Below are 21,346 nucleotides of genomic sequence, written 5' to 3'. Positions count from 1 at the left end.
ACTCAGCCCGCTGCCTAAGTGCAGGGACTCTAGAGACTCTGCTCTGCGGTCGCGCAGCCTGGCTTCATGTCTTGACCCCACCGTTCACCAGCTGTGTGAGCTGGAGCAAGATATCTGAGCCCTCCTGGCTTAGTTTCCTCACCCATAAAAGTGAGGATGATAATAAGTGCACTTACCTCATAGGGTTAATGTAAGGCGTTCATGAGATTATGCGTGTGAGAAGTCACAACTCTTTGAGTTATAAACATGATTTAACTTTTCCCCAGCTCCTCCAGCTGTGCTATATAGAACTATCCCCTCTCCCTTTTCTGGTGGGGCAGCAGGATCTTTATTGACATCACGGTCATATTTTAGAACTTTCTAGTAAATACCATCATTTACTAGATAACACAAATAATTTCTAGTAAATCAGAACTGTTTCATTCTGGGGGCGCCTGGGTGGCTCAGTCGTTAAGCGTCTGCCTTCGGTTCAGGTCATGATCCCGGGGTCCTGGGATCGAGCCCCGCATCGGGCTCCCTGCTCCACAGGAGGCCTGCTTCTCCCTCTCCCACTCCCCCTGCTTGTGTTCCCTCTCTCGCTGTGTCTCTTTCTGTCAAAAAGAAAAATCTTAAAAAACTGTTTCATTCTGAACTTAATACTCAATTCTGTTCTTTTTGAAACGTTAGTCTCAAATATAAAGCTGATATTCTACCCTCATCCCTCCGAGTAGACTAGATCTTTCTGTGGCTCCCACAACCTGCAAAGAGACTGTATTAGCTTTCTGTTGCTGTATTAACAAATTACCACAAACTCAGTGCCTTAAAACCACAGAATTTTATTATCTCACAGTTTCTGTGGGCTAGGAGTCTGGCATGACTTAGCTCGGTCCTTTCCTTGAGGTCTCCCAAGACTGAAATCCAGTATTGGCTGGGGCTTCCATCTCATTTAAGGCTTGGGGTCCTCTTCCAAGTTCACTGATTGTTGACAGAATTTGGTTCCTTGTGGTTATACAACTAATACCCTCAGCCCCTAGAGCTGCCTACCATTCCCTGCCACGTGGCCCTCTCTACAACATGACACTGTGCTTCTTCAAGGCCAAAAAAGTCGGGCATCTGCTTCTCTGATCTCTAGATAGTCTTAAAGAAATCTGCTTGTGTCAGGCCCACCAGGATAATCTCCCCTTTGATTAACTTAAAGTCAACTGATTAGAGACTTTAATAACATCTGCAGGATCTCTTCACCTTTACCGTAACGTGGTAATCCCGTGTGCCTCCCCTCCCCAGCTCCTGCACACAGTTTCTGGATGTGGGAAATCTGACTCTGCTTCTTCTCCTTCACCCAGCCCCACCAAAGACTGTCACCACCACACAGCCTCCAGCTTTCAGATGTCCCCTCACTGGGGAGAGGGTCTTTGGGGCAGGGTTCTAGTAGGGCGGTGTAAAGGTGGCAAGCAACTACGGTGCCCCACAACCCATAAGGCTTACCCATATTTCTGCCTGGTCTCCTCTCCCCTGCTTCAGTAAACACAAGGACAGGTCACCAGATCTGCAGGCCTTACAGGGAGTGATATTCCAGTCTCCCCTCCTTGAAAATACCTCCAAACTTCTAAGGGATGCTCTTAAAGCTACCTTCCCTTGGCTTTGGAGACAAGAAGCAGCAGCTCTGCCCTCAGGACTCTTGAACCTGCATTTTGCCCAAGCTGAGCACCTCTTTCTCACTGTCTTCTTATATTTATGGTGCAGGGGTGAAGGCAGTGGTGGGGGGGGTTACTGGATAGTCAGGGCTATTCTCTGAATCTCAGATAGCACTGCAGAAGGTGACTGGACCCAACTGTCAGAAACTCTAAGAACTTCTGCTTTCAACTTTGGGTCTTGGCTGTGCAATTCTGGGACAGCAGGAAAAATTCCACTAAGTCTCAGCACCTGGTAAACAGTGCTCAATAAATGCTAAAAGGTGTTATTGATCAGAGCTCAACCCAAAGAGTCTTATATTTAGAAGCAGGGCAGAAGATCAGAGTGGACCAGGAGCAAAGCTGCAGATGACAAGCTGTGGGACTCCTTCAGTTCCTCCAGGCCAGGAATATACTTGTTCTCCAAGTCTGCTATCAGGTTGAGTTCAACTGAGGGCAGGGCCAAGGTGAAGAGCAGGGAGGGCAGGATTCATGCCATTCTTTGGCTTCAGCCTATTTGTCCTTCATCACCTCAGAGTCGGTAGGAAAGAACTGAGTAAAGCTGAGATTGAAATTCTCCACCGTTCATGGTGTTATGAGGATAGAGTCTGGCTAGCTATCCCCAGACCCATTTCCTCTTTTTCTTCAGCACACAGGTAGACTACATTTCTCAGCCTCTCTTGCAGTTGGGTGCGGCCATGAGATTGAGTTCTGGCCAAAAGCATGTGAGTGAAAATGATGTCTGCCACTTCCAGCCCTGCCCATGAAAACCTTCCAAGGCATGATCTTCCATGTTCTTACCTTTTTTACAGGCTTGATGCAAACAAACAAGATGACTTAGGAGGCTTCACGTTGAAGCTGGCAGAGCCAAATGATAAAAGGGTCCTGGATCCCTGAGTCACTTTGTAGAAGGCTGCCTGCCGACCAGGAATGCCCACATTTAGCAGTTATGTGAGTGAAAGACATACCATTTTATGTTTAGACATTTAAGTTATAGGGTATGTTTGTTACATCAGCGGGCATTGCCTTACCCAACACACGAGTTCACAGAGTAAATGAGGGAATTAGTCCATGCCCACATTGTCCCTGCTTGTAGAACTTCTAGGAGTTTCAGGCATTTATCTGCCATGCTCTATAAAGTCTGCACCATGTTTTAATTCCACTTCACAGAAAGGTTTTCTTCCCAAACCCTCTTCAGGGGCCTTTCCCATTAAAAAGCCCATTTATAGAAACTACTACTTAGCATTTTTGGAACTTGTTATCCTATTCGGCAGAGTCTAAGTCAGGAAGCTTTGAACTCGGACAATTACTGCTCTTGATTAACAACAAGAACTGATGAGTTGGCCTTTGCAGTGTGCTAAGCAAACTCAGCCAAGCAGAAAATATCACTGAAGGGGAAACAATGGGAAGTGATTTTCTTGGTTACATTACGAGCCGTCGTGATATTTACACATGTTTGTGGATAATGTGGGAAACTCTCCTGCTTGCATGCCCTTCCTGATGACACTGCTGGGCTTGAAACGCCATGTTTCTCACTTGACCTGGGCTGTCGATGTCATTGTGTGACTGCAGGCAGCCAGCCAGCCTGGTGGAAAAACCACAGACCTGGGCGTGGGCAGGCATGGGTGCAGGATCCCTGAACCACTGCTTCGGAGTACCTGCTCCTCCGGGTGTCGTTGGGGCCAGCACCAGCCTGGGGCCTCATACTGTCAGCCCAGCCAGCAGCAGCATAGAGGAGTATCCAATTCTTCATACCCTCACCAGAACAGGCTATTTTAAAAAGAGATCTTTGTGAAACTGAATCATGTTTTTAATCTCGGGTTGCACTTGTACTCCTATTTCCCATGTCTTCATGTGTGAGTGGTCTATGCATGTTCTTTATCCATTTCTCTATTGGGGACAGTAGTATTTTTCATATCATTGCATATGAAATCTTCATGTATTAAGGCCAGTGCACCTCTTCACGTTTCATAGGTTTATTTGTCCACGTGATTTGTCCTTTTTTTGTTGTTAATTTTTTTGTACATTTGAAGTTGAAAAAAATTAAATAGTCAAAATTCTGTCTTTTCCTTTGAGGCTTTTCCATCTTTTTAAACTTACAAAGTCACATTCCATATAGAGGTTTGAGATATATTCATCTATAAACACCACTAGTTTTTATTAAAAATTTAAAAAGTAACTGCTTAGGGGTGCCTCGCTGGCTCAGTGGGTAACTGAGGGTTGTGAGTTCAAGCCCCACATTGGGCATGGCACCTACTTAAAAGAAAAAAATAAAAATAAAAAATAAATGACTTTTTAATCCACCTGGGGCTTATTTGAGTGGAAGATGTGAGGTAAAGATCTTCCTAGGGCTTTGGTAGGCTCTTTGATGGTTCATTTCTGCGTTCTACCTTTGTCTCATTCCTTTCCAGTTGCTATAACAAAAATAGCACAGATTAGGTGGCTTAAACAACAAACATTGATTTCTCACAGTTCTGGAGGCTGGGGGGTCCAAGATCAAGGCATCGGCAGATTTGGTATCTAGCGAAGGCCTATCTCTTATGTCCTCCCATGTGGAAGGGATGAGGAAACTCCCCAGGGTCTCTTTTATAAGGGCACTAATCCCATTCGTGAGGGCTCCACCCTCATGACCTAATGATGTCCCAAAGTTCTCTCCTACTAATACCATCACATTGGAGATTAGGTTTCCATATATGAATTTTGCTGGGACACATTTAGTCTGTAGCAACCCCCGTCCTGCATTCAGTACTGAGCCTGGCTCAGAGAAGGTTCCAGCTAGAGTTTGACCTTTGGATGTAAAATTTTGGCTTCTTTACAGCTGAGAAAATATCTTGGCAAAACTCACATTGGCCATTTGGAAAAAATGTCCCACAATGCTTGCATTCCTCACAAGATCTTGGAAATAAGTGTTAGGTTTATACCCATTGTACAGATGAAAAAAACCAAGGCTCCTGGAAGTTAAGAGACTACTTATATCTGCAAACTGACCACCAAGATCTGGAGCTGAGACCCAGCCCAGACTCTTGGGAGCCTTTATCCTTCTGCCTTTTTCACAGCCCTGGTGCAGCCTTATTCCTCCACAGATCACTGCTGCACCCAACACCTGGCATGGGGCCTGGCTCCAGCAGGAGTCTGAGTGACAGATGGGCCTAAGACTAAAGTCTCCCATGGCAGACCTCAGGCATCCCCCTTCCTCCTCTCTGTGATGGTCACTGAGGTCGGAGGAGCTGCCAGAGGCCGCTTGAGCATATTCCAGGCTGGCACTTCCACCCTCGTCCCTGGAGGCCTTGCCATGGTCTCCATTCCGCCGTCCTGTGGGGGCTGCACATGCCCGGGCTATGGCAGATACTGGTGCCCTGCACCTGAGGAGGGCAGGCTTGGGGCCTCTGTCCCAGGGAAGCCAGGGACGAGGGCTGTGGCATCAGGGATGGTGGCACCTGCTCTGCCTCACCAGAGACTCCCATTTTCAGTTCCAAATGCTGCCACTTCCCTTTGAAGTTCATGCCTCTAAGCCGTGAGCCTTGGGAAGAAAGGCGTTGGGCGGGCGCTCTGCTGCACCAGCATGTCTCTCTCCCTCAGGAATCACCTTCGTCACCATCCATTGCCAAAATGAATGGAGGCTGCACAGCCGGCTTTATTAAATATGAATGAGTCGCAGCCCACGGCCCCCACGTGGTCATTCACCTACTCCATCTCTGGCAATTACTGCGTCGCACACACTGTGCCAAGGGGCGCAGCGGTCCCTGCCTGCGCTTGCAGACTGACACCGCCCAGCAGGGGCAGGGCTCGGGTCTGCAACTGCCCCTGATGGAAAGCCACTCCTGGGCTCCCATGCAGTCAAAACGGCTCTGCTCTGCAGGTGTAGGGATAGGGCACCTTCCACAGAAGGATCGTGGATTCTTGGACTCCGAGCCCTGGCTGGGTAGGGCCTGTGGCTTTGGAGCCCAAGACAAGGTCTCCTGGCATGGTGGGCTCCTAAGCTCTGTCTGCACGTTAGAGGTGTGTGGGTCACACCCAGACATCTTTGATTTCAGGCAGTTTGAAGATCCAGGTTAAGGGCACGTGTGTGCATGCACACACCATTACTGAGCACACATTCAATGTGTGTTATTGTTACCCTCACAAGAACCCATTAGATTGTGAATTTCATGTCACTGGGGTTCTTGATAGCCCTCTTCACTGCTGTGTCTCCAGTGCTAGGGGCAGGGGAGATGCTCAAACATTATTTGTTGAATGAATTAATGAGGTGGGTGTTACTGATCATTTTGTAGCTAATGAAGTGGAGTGACAGAACTCACCAAGGTTCTCCAGCTATTGAGTATCAGAGCTAGGTGTCCAATCCAGGGCGGGGCTCCACCCGGCCCTGCAGGCTGCCGGCTTGCCCGTCCGGGACCCCTCCTGCCCTGCCCAGGCCATGGTCCGATACCGCACCACACTGCTGGACTTGCATGGATCTGTTTGGCCCCGATTCCTTCGGGGGAGCCAATAAAATTCCCCACGGCCCCATGTGGCTTTGTCAAAGTTGTCAGAAACCTGAAGTTGTAAGGACAAACGACATCAAATTCTTTTTCTGAACTTAAAAAATTACTTTTATTTTAGGAACCAATAAAATTATGGCAAATATTTACAAATAATTATCTCACATAAAGGTTACATAAAATCAATTCTTCACAAGTAACAGTCACTCATGAAAAGACACACAGATATTAAAACTACGCCAATCTTATTGCAAGTTTCTCCAACTAATCTAAAATAAAAGTGTTGCAATCAACCATTTAACTTAGAATAAAACCACGAATTTCAGGTTTGACGAGAAAAGAAGGTAAAAAATTAAACCAAAATCCCACCCCTGTTTTCTCCCAAGTCCCACCCCCAGCCCCTGCCCTCCTCCCAACAAAAGAAAAATATGTCGGACATCTTTGGCAAATTGGCACTGCTGTAATTACATTCAAATATTATTACACACAAAAGCAACACACATCACTAAGAAAAAAAAACCACCAATATTTCAAGTCAGTTATTTTCTACTAGAAAAAAAAATACAAAACATACACGTTTTTAAGAAGCATTTGTTTTCAATCTGTTGGAGACAGATCATCTCCCACTTTCAAAGGCAATTCAATTGTGGTTTTTTTTTTTTTGTCGGGGTTTTTTTTTTTTTGTAGTTTTTTTTTTTTTTTTTTTACAAGTGTTTATGCAGGCATCACAAACTTTGGTGGATACAGTAGATATGTATTTCTTTGATGCTGGAAGGTCATTCCCTAAGACAAAGTCAACTGTCTCAAAGAATGAGAAGCTAAAGAGTTCCACTTGCAATGTAATCTGCATTTATTTCTATAAATACTCAATGTCCAAAGGCCACTAGAGGGTGAAGAACCAGGGCAGCATCTGCCAGCAAGAGTCAGGGCAAAACCCAAATCAGATTTCCACCCTCGGCCCAGACTTGGAAGCCCAGCAGTGGGGGGCAACCAGGGGGCCCCCACTGCCCACTCTATCCCACACTGAGCTGGTGGCGTGGGGCCAAGGGATGGGCCTGCCTCTTCCTGAGCCCCAGGATGGGCTGCTGCCAGGTCTGCTCACCATCTCTGACCAAAGGTGAGGAGAGCAGGCAAGAATCGGCATGAGGAGACTCAGCACTATGTCTGAGTTTCAAGTACGTCTGAGATGCAGGGGTGTGCATGTGTGTGCATGTACACACTCACATGCACACATATGGAGGGGAAGGCCTGATTCAGAGGCTCTGAGTTTTGTGGGGCATTTCCAAAAGACTCAGGACTTATTTATTTTTAGCTTTATAGCAATTAATTGGCTATTGATTGGTTGGAATGTTCAACTCTCCATTTCCTCAAATACAATAAAATGGTTTCATTAAAATGTATTCATGCTTGAAAATAAGGGAGCCATTAAGTCGTTTCCTTTCTGTTCCACTCCAAGGGAAATGCACCGATTGTAAATCAAAAATCCATCATCCCAAATCACTTGTTCTTAATGGTGCTTTTAGGGAAGATGAGGGACGTGGCCTTATGCGTGGTGATTTTAGGGATGAGGGTGGCCCAGTGGCCATAGTTGCAGGATTGGGTGGGCCTGTGGTTGGGGTGGGTGAGGCGCAGCTTGACCTCCTCCAGCCAGGCCTTAGAGTCGGGCAAGGGGGCCCCTGACTCCCGATCTGCCCCACCCCCTGCTGGTTCACATGCTTCCTTCCCCAGCCGTGCTCAGCGTTGTCTAAAGCTGAAAGGTGGGATTCCTGCCCCCCTTGTCCTGCCCACAGGCCAAATACACTACCTGAGACCAACTCCCTTTTAGAATTCATTACGGTTTCCTCAATAAATAGCTGCATTTTCTCCTTCTGCCGCTTAGGGGTCTAAGATGTGGGAAGGAGAATATCTAGACTTACTGCATGGTGGTTACATTTACCCCCAACTCAGACATGGGCTAAAGGGGACCCCTGGGAACACATGGACTCAAACTCTGGACTGGCAGGGACATGATCCTGAGGTCTCCTTTGATCCTGGGATGGGGGGTGGTCCAGGAACGGGATCCCCGTGTCGAGAAATCACAGCAAAGGAAAGAGAGTCTGGTGCCTGGCTGCTCCTGGTAAGCAGCCCATGTCTGAGAAGCTGCAGACCCTTCCTCAAGAGAGCAGGCAGGCCAGGGACTTGCTTCCAGTCCTCTGCGGCAGCCCCTCGGGACCTGGCCGCCACTCCGGAGCGCAGCCGCGAGCTGACAGTGGGGAAGTGCGGATCAACACTGCGGCTCCGTGACTCCGCCATGAATATGCAAGAGGGAATCCTGAGGTAAGGGGTCATCAGGGGACAAGGGCCTGAAGGGGCTGCTGGGAGGTGGGGCAGACTGCAGGCTAGGAGTCATGGCCTGACTGTCCAACTTTCTGATAATGTTTTTGTTACCTTTTAAGAAATGCACTTGCCTTGGACCTCTCTGAGGCCAGAAGAACTAAAGGAATGAATTCTCCAGGAGCATCGATGTGCTTGCCTGGAAGCCATCAGAGGCAGGCTCCTAGGTGGGTGACAGGGCCATGGCCGCAAAGCCAGCTTCTTTAGCAGCGGGGTCACCCAGTAACTGGTCTAGCCCAGAGTGCTGTGGGGGTGCACCCACTCCAGCCTGGGCCTGGCCTATGCAGGGACTTGGATTTTCCTCTACCCTCAGGGCAGCTGTGTCTCAGACATATCTTGTTTCTAGGTATTTGTCAGGAGTGCTTGGTTTGTTTTTAATATTTGCTCCCCATGGCTTGGAGCTAAAGTCTAGCTGAAATGTCATCCAGAAAGGGGAGGGGGGAAGCTGGTGCCAGAGGCTGCCAAAGGCAGGGCAGTTGCTCTGGGCTCTGACTTCTCATAAAGGGATTTCACCCCTCAGTGCCCCGTGGCCACATCTGGGGCACTTCCCCCGCACACATGGAAAAACCCCAGTGGCACTGGACTCTCAGAGCCAGCAGTCCCTCTACCCCCACCACCCCCAACTGTTCTATCCCACCCACCGTCAAAGCCCAAATGGTCCAAGAGCCCAGGGTGAGGAGGGAAGGGGTAAGGACTGGGGATGCCTTACCCAGTGACTGGCCTAACAAGTCAAAGCTTATCTCCCATCTCTCTGGGTTCCCATCTTCAATGAAGGGTAAGGAGGTGAAGAAAGGGAGCACTGGCCAAAAATTGGGGGTCATGAGCTAGGAGCCAGTGGGTCAAATGTGGCCCACAAACATATTCTTTTGGCTGGAAGGGCATTTAAAAAGCTTTCACATTTCAGTGCCACTGGATGGGGCCAGCCCTCTGGTTGTCTGGGGTCCCACACCCCCATGCCACCTCACACCCTGCCTGAGTGGCAAGATCACCTGCCTGGCCCCAGGAAGCAGCAGTTCAGGGCCCTGGAGATTGTGATCTGTGTTTCCCAGGCCTGTGGCCGCCAACAGGACCCTGGCTGGGGGATGCCTACATGTTGCCACAGACAGGTCTGGAGTCTGAGCCACAGTGAGGAGACATCTCATAAACCCCAGGACCTTAGACCCTCGGAGTCAGAGGCAGGCTCACATCCAGGCCCCGCCAAGGCTGATGGTGTAGTCTTGGATGTGTGCTGATCCCCTCCGAGTCTCAGGACCCAGCAGGGAAGAAGCATGAATGAAACCTCAGAAGCACTGATGTGAATGAATCTGAGCAAAGACTTTGCAGGTTTGGTGTTAATGGGAATCAAGGCAGACCAGCAAAGCCACCAAGCCTCAGGCCATTTGGTCAGGCCAGCCTCTGGGTCCCTGTTCTTTGTTTCCTCGTGGGTCTAGGGGGTTTCTAGGGGACTGAAGGGTATGTCTAAGCCATATGCTCCCATGACAAGAGCACAATTCTGTGGAGAGAGAATGGGGCCCAGAGATCTGAGAATTCAGCTCACCTCTGTCTTGCCATGCAAGCCCCAAATCTCAGTATTCCCATCTGTAAAATGGGCATTGTGATCTTTGCCCCAGGGAATGGTCAAGGATTGCAAAGCACCATACAAATGTGAGTTATAAAAGGGCTAACCCTAACTAAGGCGCCTTGAGAAAGGGAGTTTGGATTTGATATGTCATCAGATTTTTCAGGGCTGGAACTAGACTAATGGTATGAAACTTTTTCATAAAATCCACAAGGTCCTTTCCAAAAGTCAGAGCCAGAACATAGGGCTGAAGGCCTGTGGAGGAGTACCCTAGGCCTCCAACCACAATGCTGGTGAAAGCCCTGGCCTTGTGTTGTCCGTTCAGAATTCTCTGGCATTCACTCAGCGGCTTGTGTCCTTTGGAACCTCTCTCTCCAGGCTCACAGGCAGTTCCACCAGCAGTGCGCAGACTCTGAGCTGGGGAGAGCAGGTACTTGTGTGAGAACATATGTGTACATCCGTGTGCTCTTGTGCTTCTGCCTGGCAGCCCAGGAATCAAGGGGTTGTCTAATAAATACAGATGCAATCTGAACACCAGCAGAGCCTCAGGGGAGAGAGGAAAGGCATGGAGGGAGCTCATCACAGCAAGAGAAGGAACAGAATGGGGCCAGCTGGGCTTTGATGAGGAAGGACAGTGTGTGCTTTAGGCAGTTGGTTCAGGGAAAGCTGACTTCCCAATAGCCTGAGACCACGAGGAGGGACAAGGACCAAAGGTGTGGGTGTAAGAGGCCAAAGGCCTCATCTGCAAACCTCTGAGCCCACCACTTCCTGCAGCAGGGAAGGAGGGAGGGAAGGAGGGAGGGAGAGGCCAGCTCCCGTACCTTCTCCTACCTTGCCTGGCAGGTGGAGGCTGGAGCTGGTTCATCCTATTCCTGGAGGTGGGCTCTGCCCCCAGCTGCCTCCCTTCTTTGCCCAGCAAGTTCCAAGGTGGTGGGTGTGCCTGCAGTGAGCTCCCTGGCCCCACTTCTGCCTTGGATGGGTGGGCTTCCTTGTCAGTTCTAACAGCCCGGGACACTCCATCTGTGGCAGTGGGCCCAGAACGATCTCTCACTGCCCTCGCTGTCAACTTCCCCCCCCGGGGATGGAAGGATCACCTTGTGCCAGGGGTTGGGAGGCTGAATCCCAGCCCGCCTCTGCCAGTCAATGCCTGGGGACTCCACCGTGTTGAGCCCATTTCCTCTTCTCTCCCACCACCTTGTAGGATGTTGGGGAGAAAACACTTGGTGGTGGCCAGAGGAGGTCTGTTCTATTTCCCTGTATTGTCCCAGGCTTCCCCAAACTGGGCCTCAGTTTCCCCTGAGGCGAGCTGGACTAGATTGTCCTCAAGGCTTATTTCCATCCCTCTGGGTGTTCTTATTTCCCATTTGGTCCAAATAGATACCCATCCCATAGGCTTGCTCAGAAGTAGAAGACCTGCCCCCAGATGACCCAGTTACGAGTCTGTTCCCCATCCTGGGAAAAAGGAAGGCAAGGAGAGAGCTGGAGGATGACCTTGCAGGTGACCCTGCTATACCAAGACAGCCGAGGCTCAGAGACATGAAGGTCTTGTCTGAGGTCCCATGGCAAGGAAGCAGTGTGGCCAGGACAAGACCTCTCAGGCCCAGTAACCTCAAGTCCAGGCTCTGCTCTGCTCTAGCTCTTTGCCAACTTGGTGACATGAAACATCGGGGATGTCTGTCACATGAAATGGCAAAGTCCATGGTCATCAGTGTAATTCAGTCCAGGTTGGGACAGGGCCTCCACCTTGCTGTTCTGAGTGGGCAAAAGAGAGACTACTGAAGGAACTGAGGCCCCAGGCAAAGAGATGGTGGCCCCTGGCACCCCTATTTCAAAACCACTCCCAGTTCACACACCAGCTCCTCACTGCTTATCTTGTTCCTCTCCCAGAAGACCTTCCTCTGTCCCCCGTATCCTCCCAGGTGGTTTTTTCTGACCACTCCAGCCTCCAGTGAGTTCTCCAAGCTCCCCTCCAGGCTCCTGGGGCCCTTGGCCATGGCCCTGGCCATTACAACCCCTTGCATCAATAGGTATATACCCACTGTGCAAAGTTAGGCATCTGCTCCCATCCCAGCACCTCTTATTTCCAGCTGCATACTAGGCTCCACGAGGATAGGGAGGGGCTGATCAGAAAGTTCTGGCTGACTGCTCTAGGTGTTTGTGGTCCTCAGTGCAAGAATGTCCTTTTTGTTAATTATTGTCTACATGGCAGGAACAGGCTTGCCCAGAATCCACTTTCTGGCATCCTGGAGGGTGGGAGAAATGTCCATGGTGGGTGTCCAGTGTGATATGAGCCTGGGCACGCCTCAGAAAACACATCCCAGTGCAGTTCAGTGGTTCCAGGGGCTTGGGAGTCCCTGCCTTGGACTATGGTCTTCTGGGTCCTGTCCAGCCCCAGCATTTCAAAGTCCACAATGCAGTCAGCACCTTCGACAGCATCTTTAGAATCATAGCTGAGCAATCTCCCAGACAGTCCTTTGTTCTCTTTGAGTCCTTTGATATGGAAAAGAGCTGCTCACCCTGCACTGGGCCCAGGAAAATGGAGTCAGGAAGCCAGGGCATCTCTCCAGTGTTTCTCCTGAGGAGGGGTCTCAGGGGGCAAGCTTGAAGCATAACCAGCCCAATGAGACTCCTAGTCCAGATGTTAAAGAAGTAGCAATGAGCAGGAGGCTGGGACCTGAGGTGGGCATCCTTAGTCTCAAGGACAACTGCAAGCCCACCTGTGGGGGGGGGGGGCAGCCAAGACAGAGGGGATGCTCTGCACACAGGTCTAAGATGTCCTGTGACACATTGGGAATACTGGATGCATAATGGGTGGGCAGTCTGCTCAGTTGGACCCTCACGCCCACCAAAAGCAAGAAGGTATTTACACGGGTGTTGTTGAAGTGACAAAAACAAGCTCTCCTTCCCAGGCCTGGGGCAAGAAGACAGGTGGATGGTCAGACAGCTGGGGACCGGCAGGCTAGGCTGGGGCTACAGTTGTCTGCAGAGTAGTCTGTGGCTTTGCAGACACCCAGTTGCTGTTGGGAGAAGCACACTGATTGACTTAGAAATGTGTGTGTCTAGAAGTCCAACAGCCTTACCCATAGAACCCCAGTTCCCTGGCAGGAAAAGGTTGGGAGGGAGTTTCAGGCGAGAGAGGATTGCTGGGGGATGGTCTCATTGGGCCCCTCTGGCTGTCTTCGGAGGGGCTGAGAGGCCATGGCCCTCAGTGATACGTGTTGCAAGTGCTTGGCGCCCGCCTGGCTCCGAGGGTCAGTGACGGTCGTAGGCAGTGGCGGCTGCAGGTGGGGCGGCTCCTCGGGCCGCGGCGCTGTAATAGTATGGGGAGCCTGGGAGAGACAGAAGAGGGCACGGGGGTTCGAGGGTGACCTTGTGCCTGCCGCCCCATACATGGGGTCCCCTTTCCACCAGGGTCCCCCTCCTCCTCCCCTTCCTCCCAGGCCACCAAGATCTCTGTCCCAGTCTGTTCCCCAAATTGCAAACCTAATCAGGGTGGCTTCCTGCTCACAAGATTTCAAGGCCTCCTCCCCACCTGGAGCTGGGGCAGGCAGACTGGGGCCCTCGGCTGAAATCCTCCCTGCTGCCCGTTTCAGTCCATAACGTCTTACTGGAACTCAGCCTTGCCCTTGGGCTGTCTGTGGGTGCTCTCACGCTACTATAGCAGAGCTGAACACTGCAGCTGAGACCACATGGCCTGCGCAGCCCCAAATATTTACCATCCAGCCCTTGGTAGAGCGAGTTTGCCAACTTCTGACCTAGAGGGTGAAAAGCCATCACTTCTTAGTTCGCCCTGTGGATACTTCGTGACCTCGCTCTGCCCACCTCTCGGGATGTCCCCCCGCCCGCCCCACACCACGCACATACCACACTCCCGTGAACTCGGACCCCGCAGAGGTCTCAAGGGTACCCTCACGCTAACAGCAACCACCCGCGGAGAAGCACTTCTTCGGCCTTGCACCGCTCTCTTTCCCGTGTTGTCTCATCTCCGCCTCCAGGGCAGGGGAGTCAGCCCACTTCATCCCCCTCTTGGGCCTCTCTGCCTCTTCCTCCGCTCCTTCCTGCAGACCCCCCAGCCCCTGCCCTGAGCTCACCCTGCTCTGCAGCCTGGACCAGGGGCTCCAATCGCCTCTTTTACTGCGTCCCCCCCTGCCCCGCCCCACCCCTGGACAGAGAGCCCCACACAGGCAGGGGCTGGGCCCTGCTCTTCCCCGTGTCTGCCGTCAGTCCCCAGTCTGTAGCCCGGCACGTGGCACGTGCTCACAGCCAGGCTGGATGAGTAAATCACAGCAGCACTGAGTAAACAAACAATAGCGGAGACCCCTGCCCATTCACTCATTTCTTTTCTGGCCCTACTGGGGACAGCAAGGGGCAATAATCACAACCCTCACAGACCAATGTTCAGAGTCTGCAGGGGGATTAGAGCTCTGAGAAAAGAGCTCTGGGGAATGCAAGATGAGTCTGGCAGAGTCAGGTTTCCTGGAGGATGTGGGTTGGGCTGGGTTTGAAGGATAGGAAGAGACAGACATGGGGAGCCTGAGGTATGGGAGACCATGGGAGAAGGGCAAGGTGGAGCCCTGCGGCCTGTGACCTCCAGACAGAGCCAGGGTGAGAGCCAAGCTGGGTTCCTCCCACTGTCTCAAGGCTTCATTCTGGGACTACCTGCTTCGGACGAGGCCTCCAGGAGGCCTACGCTGCGCCAGAACTCCTCCCCAGGGATGAAAGAGTCTGGGGGGCTCAGGGAGACCAGCAGATTCTCAGAACCACAAAGCTTAGAGATGCTAGGCCATTGCCTCCCTTTACAGGTGAGGAAACGAGGCTCAACAAACCAACACCAAGTGCCCAAAGCCACAGGGCCTCTCAGTGCCAGAGCCTGGCCTGCATTCAGGACTCTTCCCACCACAGTGCAGTGTACCCAACGCTGGGGGGCTGTGTTTGTCCAGGTGGACAGCAGTGGGGGCCCTGGTAGCCACTAGACCATGCATCTCTTGGGGTGGGAATAGTGAGCTGCTTAATTCCCTGGGGGAGTGGACTCATATTTATTCGTGATTCTCCCAGATACCATAACTGAGCACCAAGGCCTGGACTCTATCACTCTTGGCTGAGTGACCTTGAACAAGTGCCTTCTGAGTCTGTTTTCTCATCTGTAAAAGGGGGTCACAATGGGGCCATATGAGGGCACCCTGAGACAAGGATGTGAAAGTGCTTTGGAAATTGACGCTTTTCTAAGCCACTTAAGCTATTCACGCTTTCCATTTCCAAAACAATTGCGCCAGGTAGGAACTAGAATCGTCCCCATGTAGCAGATGAGGAAGCTGAGGCACAGACAAAGTAGCTTCCCCAAGATCACACAGCTAGTATGTAATCTAGAGGGCAGGACGGGGGAGGCACTTCAGCACGGCCACTAGCCCTCTAAACCCAGTCCCAATGAACAGACACACTACTTCCTCCCTTGCCCCCTCCCGCCCCTGCCCCCGGGAAGGAGTATGACTCAGGCAGCAATGACAATGGAGGAGGAGCGGGAAATGCCTTGCCGTGCTGTTCCAGAAGGCAGAGACACCAATCCCATGCCTAAGTCTTCACAGAGATGGCTTTCTCTGCTGCCTCCTCTGTCACCTTCCCAGTTGGAGCCCTGGTTCAGAGATGCCTGTCAGCCAGCCTCCTCTGCTCTTTCTTCTGGGGTGGGGACAGCATTAGGACAGTCACCCACAGAGAATCTGCAGTACCAGCCCTGCATCCTGCCTTCAGATGAGCCCAGGAGAGAGGAATGTGTGTGTGTGTCTGTGCTGGGGACATCCCTGCAGGCCTGGGCATGGCACAGGAGCGGGAAAACCGCAGGGACTGCCCTCACAAAGGGGCCTCCGGGGGCAGCAAATAGAAGTAAGGCTCCTGGGCCAATCCCAGCTCAGCCCTCCGAGTTCCCAACAGGCCACCTCTCACCCGCACTCCCCTTCCAAAGCCTAATCTCTTGGCCAGCCTGTCCCGAAAAATCAAAAATGCTTGCATTTACCATGAGAAATGAACACATCACCGTACAAAGCACTCTGTCTGGTGCCCGTTAGACCTCCATCTAGAATAAACTTGTCCTTTTCTTCTGTCATTTTTTCCTAATTCACAGTATCATCAATTTGCTTCGTGACACAGTCATTCCAGGCTCCTGCTCACTCCTCGTCCCCTTAGAGCGGCCACGGGCACACCCTTTCTAATCCTAATTGACCACCGCTTTCTTCCCCATCCCTCCTGCCTCTGTGCCCTCCCAGCCTGTTCGCTGGGCCTGGCTGGGCCTTGTGTGCACAACGTGCAGGCCGCTCCGGCAGAGGAGGCTCAGGGGGAGGGGAGTTCTCCTGAGAAGTCAATGTGCAGCCTCACCAGGGCGGCATTGCCCAGCCTGGCTTGGCGGTGTTTCTGTGAAGGGGACTTCAACCAGGCTGGCTGGGGTGCGGGCACTGCATGTGAGCACACGGGGGGGGGGGAGGGGGGGGGGGGGGGAGAGAGAGAGAGAGAGAGAGAGAGAGAGAGAGTGTGTGTGTGTGTGTGTGTGTGTGTGTGTGTGTGTGTGTAGGGTCTCACCTGTTTCTGCAGCTCCCACTGATCTAGCAGGAGCACCAAGGAGCCTCAGAGCAGCTTTCCCCACCCCTGGTACCTTCCCGAGAGATAATCAGTCTGCCTCTTTGGTCCAGTGGGATTCTTGTAGCTAACGGCCTGAAGACACTCTGGGTAAAGGGCAGTCTGGTAGGTGTGATGGGCCTGGAACTTATTGCAAAACTATGGCACAGTGAGCCTGGCATCTCACTCATCTTCAGGAAAGTGGGATCACTGCTTATTCAGAGCTGTGGGCCTCAGGAGAGTGTCATATTCAGCTCTTGCCTGAACGAAGCTGCCAGTGGTAATTATCCTCATCTTACACCCGAGGCAACTGAGGCCCCAATTGGGGGATGACCTGTGGTTCCCCAGGTTACAGACTTTGGAAGTGCAGGGGCCATTTCTCGTGTTTGTAACTGCCCAACACTGTTTTCGACTTTTCCTGTGTTTGCAGGGTTTCCTGTGGTGGGAGGCCCGCCTCTTTGAATGAACTCGTTCTCCCATTCCGCTGGCTGCTAGGGCACAAGTGTGTCCCCTGGGCTCTGCCTGTTAGAGCCTCCTGCATGCGACTTGGATTGGGAAGGGGGCAGCAGGAGGAAGTGGGTAGGCTAGGATGGCAGAGACGCCCAGCTCCTGGGGGGCGGGGTCGAGCTCTCCCGCACCCTGGCCAGAGTGGCAGCAGAGAGCCGAGAGCCAACTGGCACCAGCAGGAGGGCTCCGGCAGCGCTGGTGGTGTGGCTGGGTGATGTTCCCGGCCCTGTGTCCCACACCTGCCTCTTTGGTCCTCCTGGAGATTCTGGAAGCCTGTAATATCCCTTAATAAACTGGTTTTCTGCTTCAGCCAGCCAGAGTGGATTCTGTGGTTTGCAACAGAAAGTCTGGCAGATAAATAGAATAACAACCTGGCTTTCAAAAATTGATCAGAGCTGTTCTCATCACATACATGGTCGGAGTATTTGGGCCCCTCAAGACTTCTGTGGAGGGATGAGGCCTCTTTTCCTGGCTGTTCAGACTCGACTGGTCAGGGAGAGTAAGAGTGCCACATCATACCCTGGGGTCAGGGCAGTCTGAGTTTGAGTCCTCATTCTGCCACCTGCATGCTGTGTGACCTCAGGTAAGTTAATAACCCTTCCTGAGTCTCACTGTCTCCATCTGTATAATAGAGAGAACAGCTGTTGATAAGTAAGGTAACCCACATGAAGAGTTTTGCCCAGCGCTCACACAATGAGCAGGTACTCGTCTAGATGGACAGAGTTCCTCTTCTCCGTACCAGCTCTGGTCTCCTCTCAAGGCACTGAGCACCCTCCCAGCACAGACAGCCTTGCCTGGGGCTCCCTCACTCCCAGCCTGGAGGCTCCCTGAGACAGAGTCCACATCTTTCCATACCAGGCACACAGCCCACGCCTAATACCCAGGGATGTGAACTGCCTTCACTCCAGCTGAACAGCAAAGGCCCCAGATGCCGCCTAGCCCCCCACCCTCCCTTTGCCACCTGCTCAGGCTCCAGACCCAGCACTCTGCCCCTACCCCTCTGAAAGACTCTGGTTCAAGGAGACTATGATTAGCCTTTGCCTCCTAGGGCTGACAGCTGGGCCACTCAGAGACCAGGACCTCTCAGAGGGGCTGTTTTCAGGAAAAGCATTAGGTAAGTGGAGACGTGGTCCAATACTTAGAACTGATTTTTACCATAACCAAAAAAGTCCACAGATCAGCCCCTCCAGGAGGCCACAGGTAGTACGATCCTAGTCTTCTATAAAATGAAATCTGCAGGCATAGGGACCTGGAGTACTAACTGGCATCGTTTTTTATTGTACCCGCAAGTTTTGCATGACACGCCAGAATGCTCGGGGCAGCTGGGGGCAGCTTGAGACCCAAGTGCACAGAAGGGTGGTAGCCAGGAAGGGATGGTGTCTCTGTCACGTTGTCTGCCTTAGTCACCTAATCACAGACCCATGACCTGGCAACTTGAGTCTGAAGGGACCACGTTCTTGCTTTTCTGGTGAAGTCTGTTTCCCAGTCCTAAAATAAGTTCCGAATCCAGGAATTAATAGGCTCCTACTTAAGCTGGCCTTGTTAAGCTGGACAGACAAGCCTGGGTGGTCTCTGAGCCTTGTCCCAACCTGTGTAGGAATTCCTCAGCTGACTGCTAGGGCAGGATCCGTGTGCAGGCTCATTGGCTAGCTCTGCCCCCAGGTGGTGAGTGACATCTGTGAGCCCTGGGCCCCTGCTTCATGCTCCAGAACCTTCAGCTCCTGTTATCGCTCACCAGCTGGTTTCATGTCAGTTCATTTCAACAAAACAAAAGGTTCTCCTTGGACTTTTGAGGGCTGAGTTATCCCTGCTTGGTCTTTGGAGTGGCCCAAATATCTTTGATGATGTACACAGATCAGGCTGGCCCCAGCAATGGATAATATGCCAGCCTGAGGCCTGGGTAGAGGTTGGGTGCCCGCTGAGCTGGGAATGGCAAGATGCAGAAGGCCTTCAGGCACAGAACCATCAACTTTCCAATGGAGCTCTGCTGATGTCCATGGCAGGCATCACTAATCAATCACTAAGCCTCAGAGTCCTTATCAAGACAGATAGCCGCTACCAATCAATCCAAGTTAGCTCTTGCCAACTTGCTGCCTCCTTGTTGCCTCTTAGAGATTTCTCACTGGAAGATTCAATGATTCTTAAGAAATATGTTACTCCCAGGCAGGCACTTTTCCTACACTCCCCCTATTCCTTCAATGCCCCTTTTTCTCTGTTTCCCTTCTCTGCCATTTTCCCTTATCCACCAAAACATCTGGGGGAGGGATGAGGGCTTAAGCGGAGCTGGCGTGGTGTTTCCTATCCGAGGCTCCCATCACAACTCCCGGATAGCAGGTACCTGAGGCAAGCTACCCACCCCCACTCAGGGACTATACCTCAGGCTCTGAAGGGACCCTGGCCCAAAGAGGGGCCCTAATGGGGCAGCTGATGGCCCAGGGGCCCGACAGGGCCTCCACCAGTACTCACCGAGCAGCCCCGGGTTGGGGAACCTCCAGGAGTCGTTGTACGAGGGATACTGAGGGTGGCTGTAGGGGCTCCCAGAAAACTCACTCCCTGCATGTGGTGGGCGGGGAGAGAAACAGGAACCAAATGTCAGGTCAGGTTTGGAAAATGCCAGTGGCGTTTGCTTCTCATAATCAGTAAAGGCAACTCTGGCCCACGTCCTTAATCAAGTGGATGGCTAACACCAGCCTCGTATTTCCCCCTGTAACATTTTTCTTAGCAGAGGAAGTGAATCCCAGCCTCCAACATGCATACCATGAAACTACCGTGTGCCAGGTGTTCCCTGGGGTTATTGGACCATTTTACAGGTGAGAAAACTGATGCCCAGGGTCTCTCACAAAATGACCTTGATCCAAGTTCAAAGTGGCACCCGGCCTGGCTCTCAGCCCTGACTGAGGCACTCCAGTGCCCCAGTGTGGTTTCAATTCCACTGCCCATGTGTTTCCTGAGTGGCTCTGAACTGAGAAGCCAAAGGTGACCTCAGCTCTAGTCTGGCCCTCTGTGTTGTGACTCCAGAGGGGCCTGCTCCCGGGGGCCTGGGAGCATGGGTCTAACGGGGAGGGTGAGACAGATGCTCACGACCCAGGAGAAGGTAGATGGCACTTTGCTGAGATGAAGGGAGGCCAGAGGGCTGCGGAGCACAGCAGAGCACAGAAGGTCGGGGCCTTCCAGGCATTGGGAGGGGGGCCGCTGTTCGCGGCTGGGGTGCTCAGGCAGAAACCAGGAGCCGGGCCAGGGTAAGGGCAGCGTTGGGGAAAGGCACGGTAGGACCTGAGGATGGCTCGGTCTGGCCCAGCTGCTCCTGGGGCCCTGCTCCTTGTGTCTGGCACTTCCCTGTGCTCTTTCTGCAGCCCCAGGAGGGCCTGTTTACCACCAGCCAGTGATAGGAAAGGAGCTCAGAATTCCTGCCTTCAAACCTTGCTGCCTTGGCCCTGCAGCAGGAAGGACCCTGCCTGTCTCCTCCCTGTGGCTGGGATTCCCAGAGCGCCTGGTTTGGGCCGGACCCTGGTTGTGTTGGTAGCTGGCTGGTGAGTGGCCCTGTAGGCCCCTGGTTACAGAGCAGGTGGGCCCCTCCCTGGCAGTGGTGATGGGAGTTACACAGCCCCAGGAGACCACCCGCAGCCCTGACGTGCTTCCATGGATTCCTCTCAAGGGTGCCAAAGGGTAGGAGCCTCCAGAAGGACCAACCAGAAGGCAGGACCTGGAGCACTGCTCTTGCCCCAGCATCCGGGCCCCAGATGTGGGGTCCCTGGGGCTCCACCAGGTAGGGCAAGAACAATAAAGGAGGCCTGAGGGGCCAGCCGCTCCCACCCCCTGGGCCCAGCTGGCCTCCTCCCCATTTCTACAGCCAACCACAGGCAGAGCGTGCGTGCGTGTGCGCGCGCACACACACACACACACACACACACACACACACACGTGCTTCTCCTCAGGCCTCTCTGGGGGCCACTCCCAGCCTGACAGGCTGAGCCTTCCAATTCTCTGTTTTTTATGCCTCAGTGGTCAGGGTGTCAGGTTCCGGCGGCGGGAGGGAGAGCGTGGTGACAGTGCTGGGCCTCAGCAGCCCAGCCTCCGCATATCCATCAGTGCCTCCCCCTCCTAGGGGACAGGGAGAGGGATCAGAGAGACCGAGCAGCCTGGGGAAGGGGGACAGCTGCCCTCCCCTCAGGGCTCCA

The 21,346-nt window shown here is 52.5% G+C and overlaps 1 protein-coding gene across 5 annotated transcripts in view; it reads right to left on the bottom strand.

Annotated features, from left to right (window-relative positions):
• Positions 1-6,226: 6,226 nt before the first annotated feature.
• The window catches only part of PAX5 (paired box 5), a 190,933-nt gene continuing 175,813 nt past the window's right edge, over positions 6,227-21,346 (bottom strand). For 4 of the 5 annotated variants that reach the window (XM_073881333.1, XM_073881334.1, XM_025852929.2 and 1 more), the window contains 2 exons: positions 19,635-19,721; positions 10,362-13,387 (listed from right to left, as the gene is read on the bottom strand). In XM_073881333.1, coding sequence (XP_073737434.1) covers positions 13,311-13,387; positions 19,635-19,721 — 164 coding nt within the window. In that variant the 3' untranslated portion in view covers positions 10,362-13,310. Of the gene's footprint in view, positions 13,388-19,634; positions 19,722-21,346 lie in introns of all 5 variants that reach the window. The other variant, XM_073881336.1, reaches the window with a different exon arrangement.

Source organism: Callorhinus ursinus, unplaced genomic scaffold, assembly GCF_003265705.2.
Source record: "Callorhinus ursinus isolate GAN/ISIS: 27379988/994484 unplaced genomic scaffold, GSC_fseal_2.0 scaffold42, whole genome shotgun sequence".
NCBI classification, from domain to species: domain Eukaryota; kingdom Metazoa; phylum Chordata; class Mammalia; order Carnivora; family Otariidae; genus Callorhinus; species Callorhinus ursinus.
The sequence above is the reverse complement of the archived record's forward strand: the minus strand, read 5'-3'. Positions and strand labels throughout refer to the sequence as shown.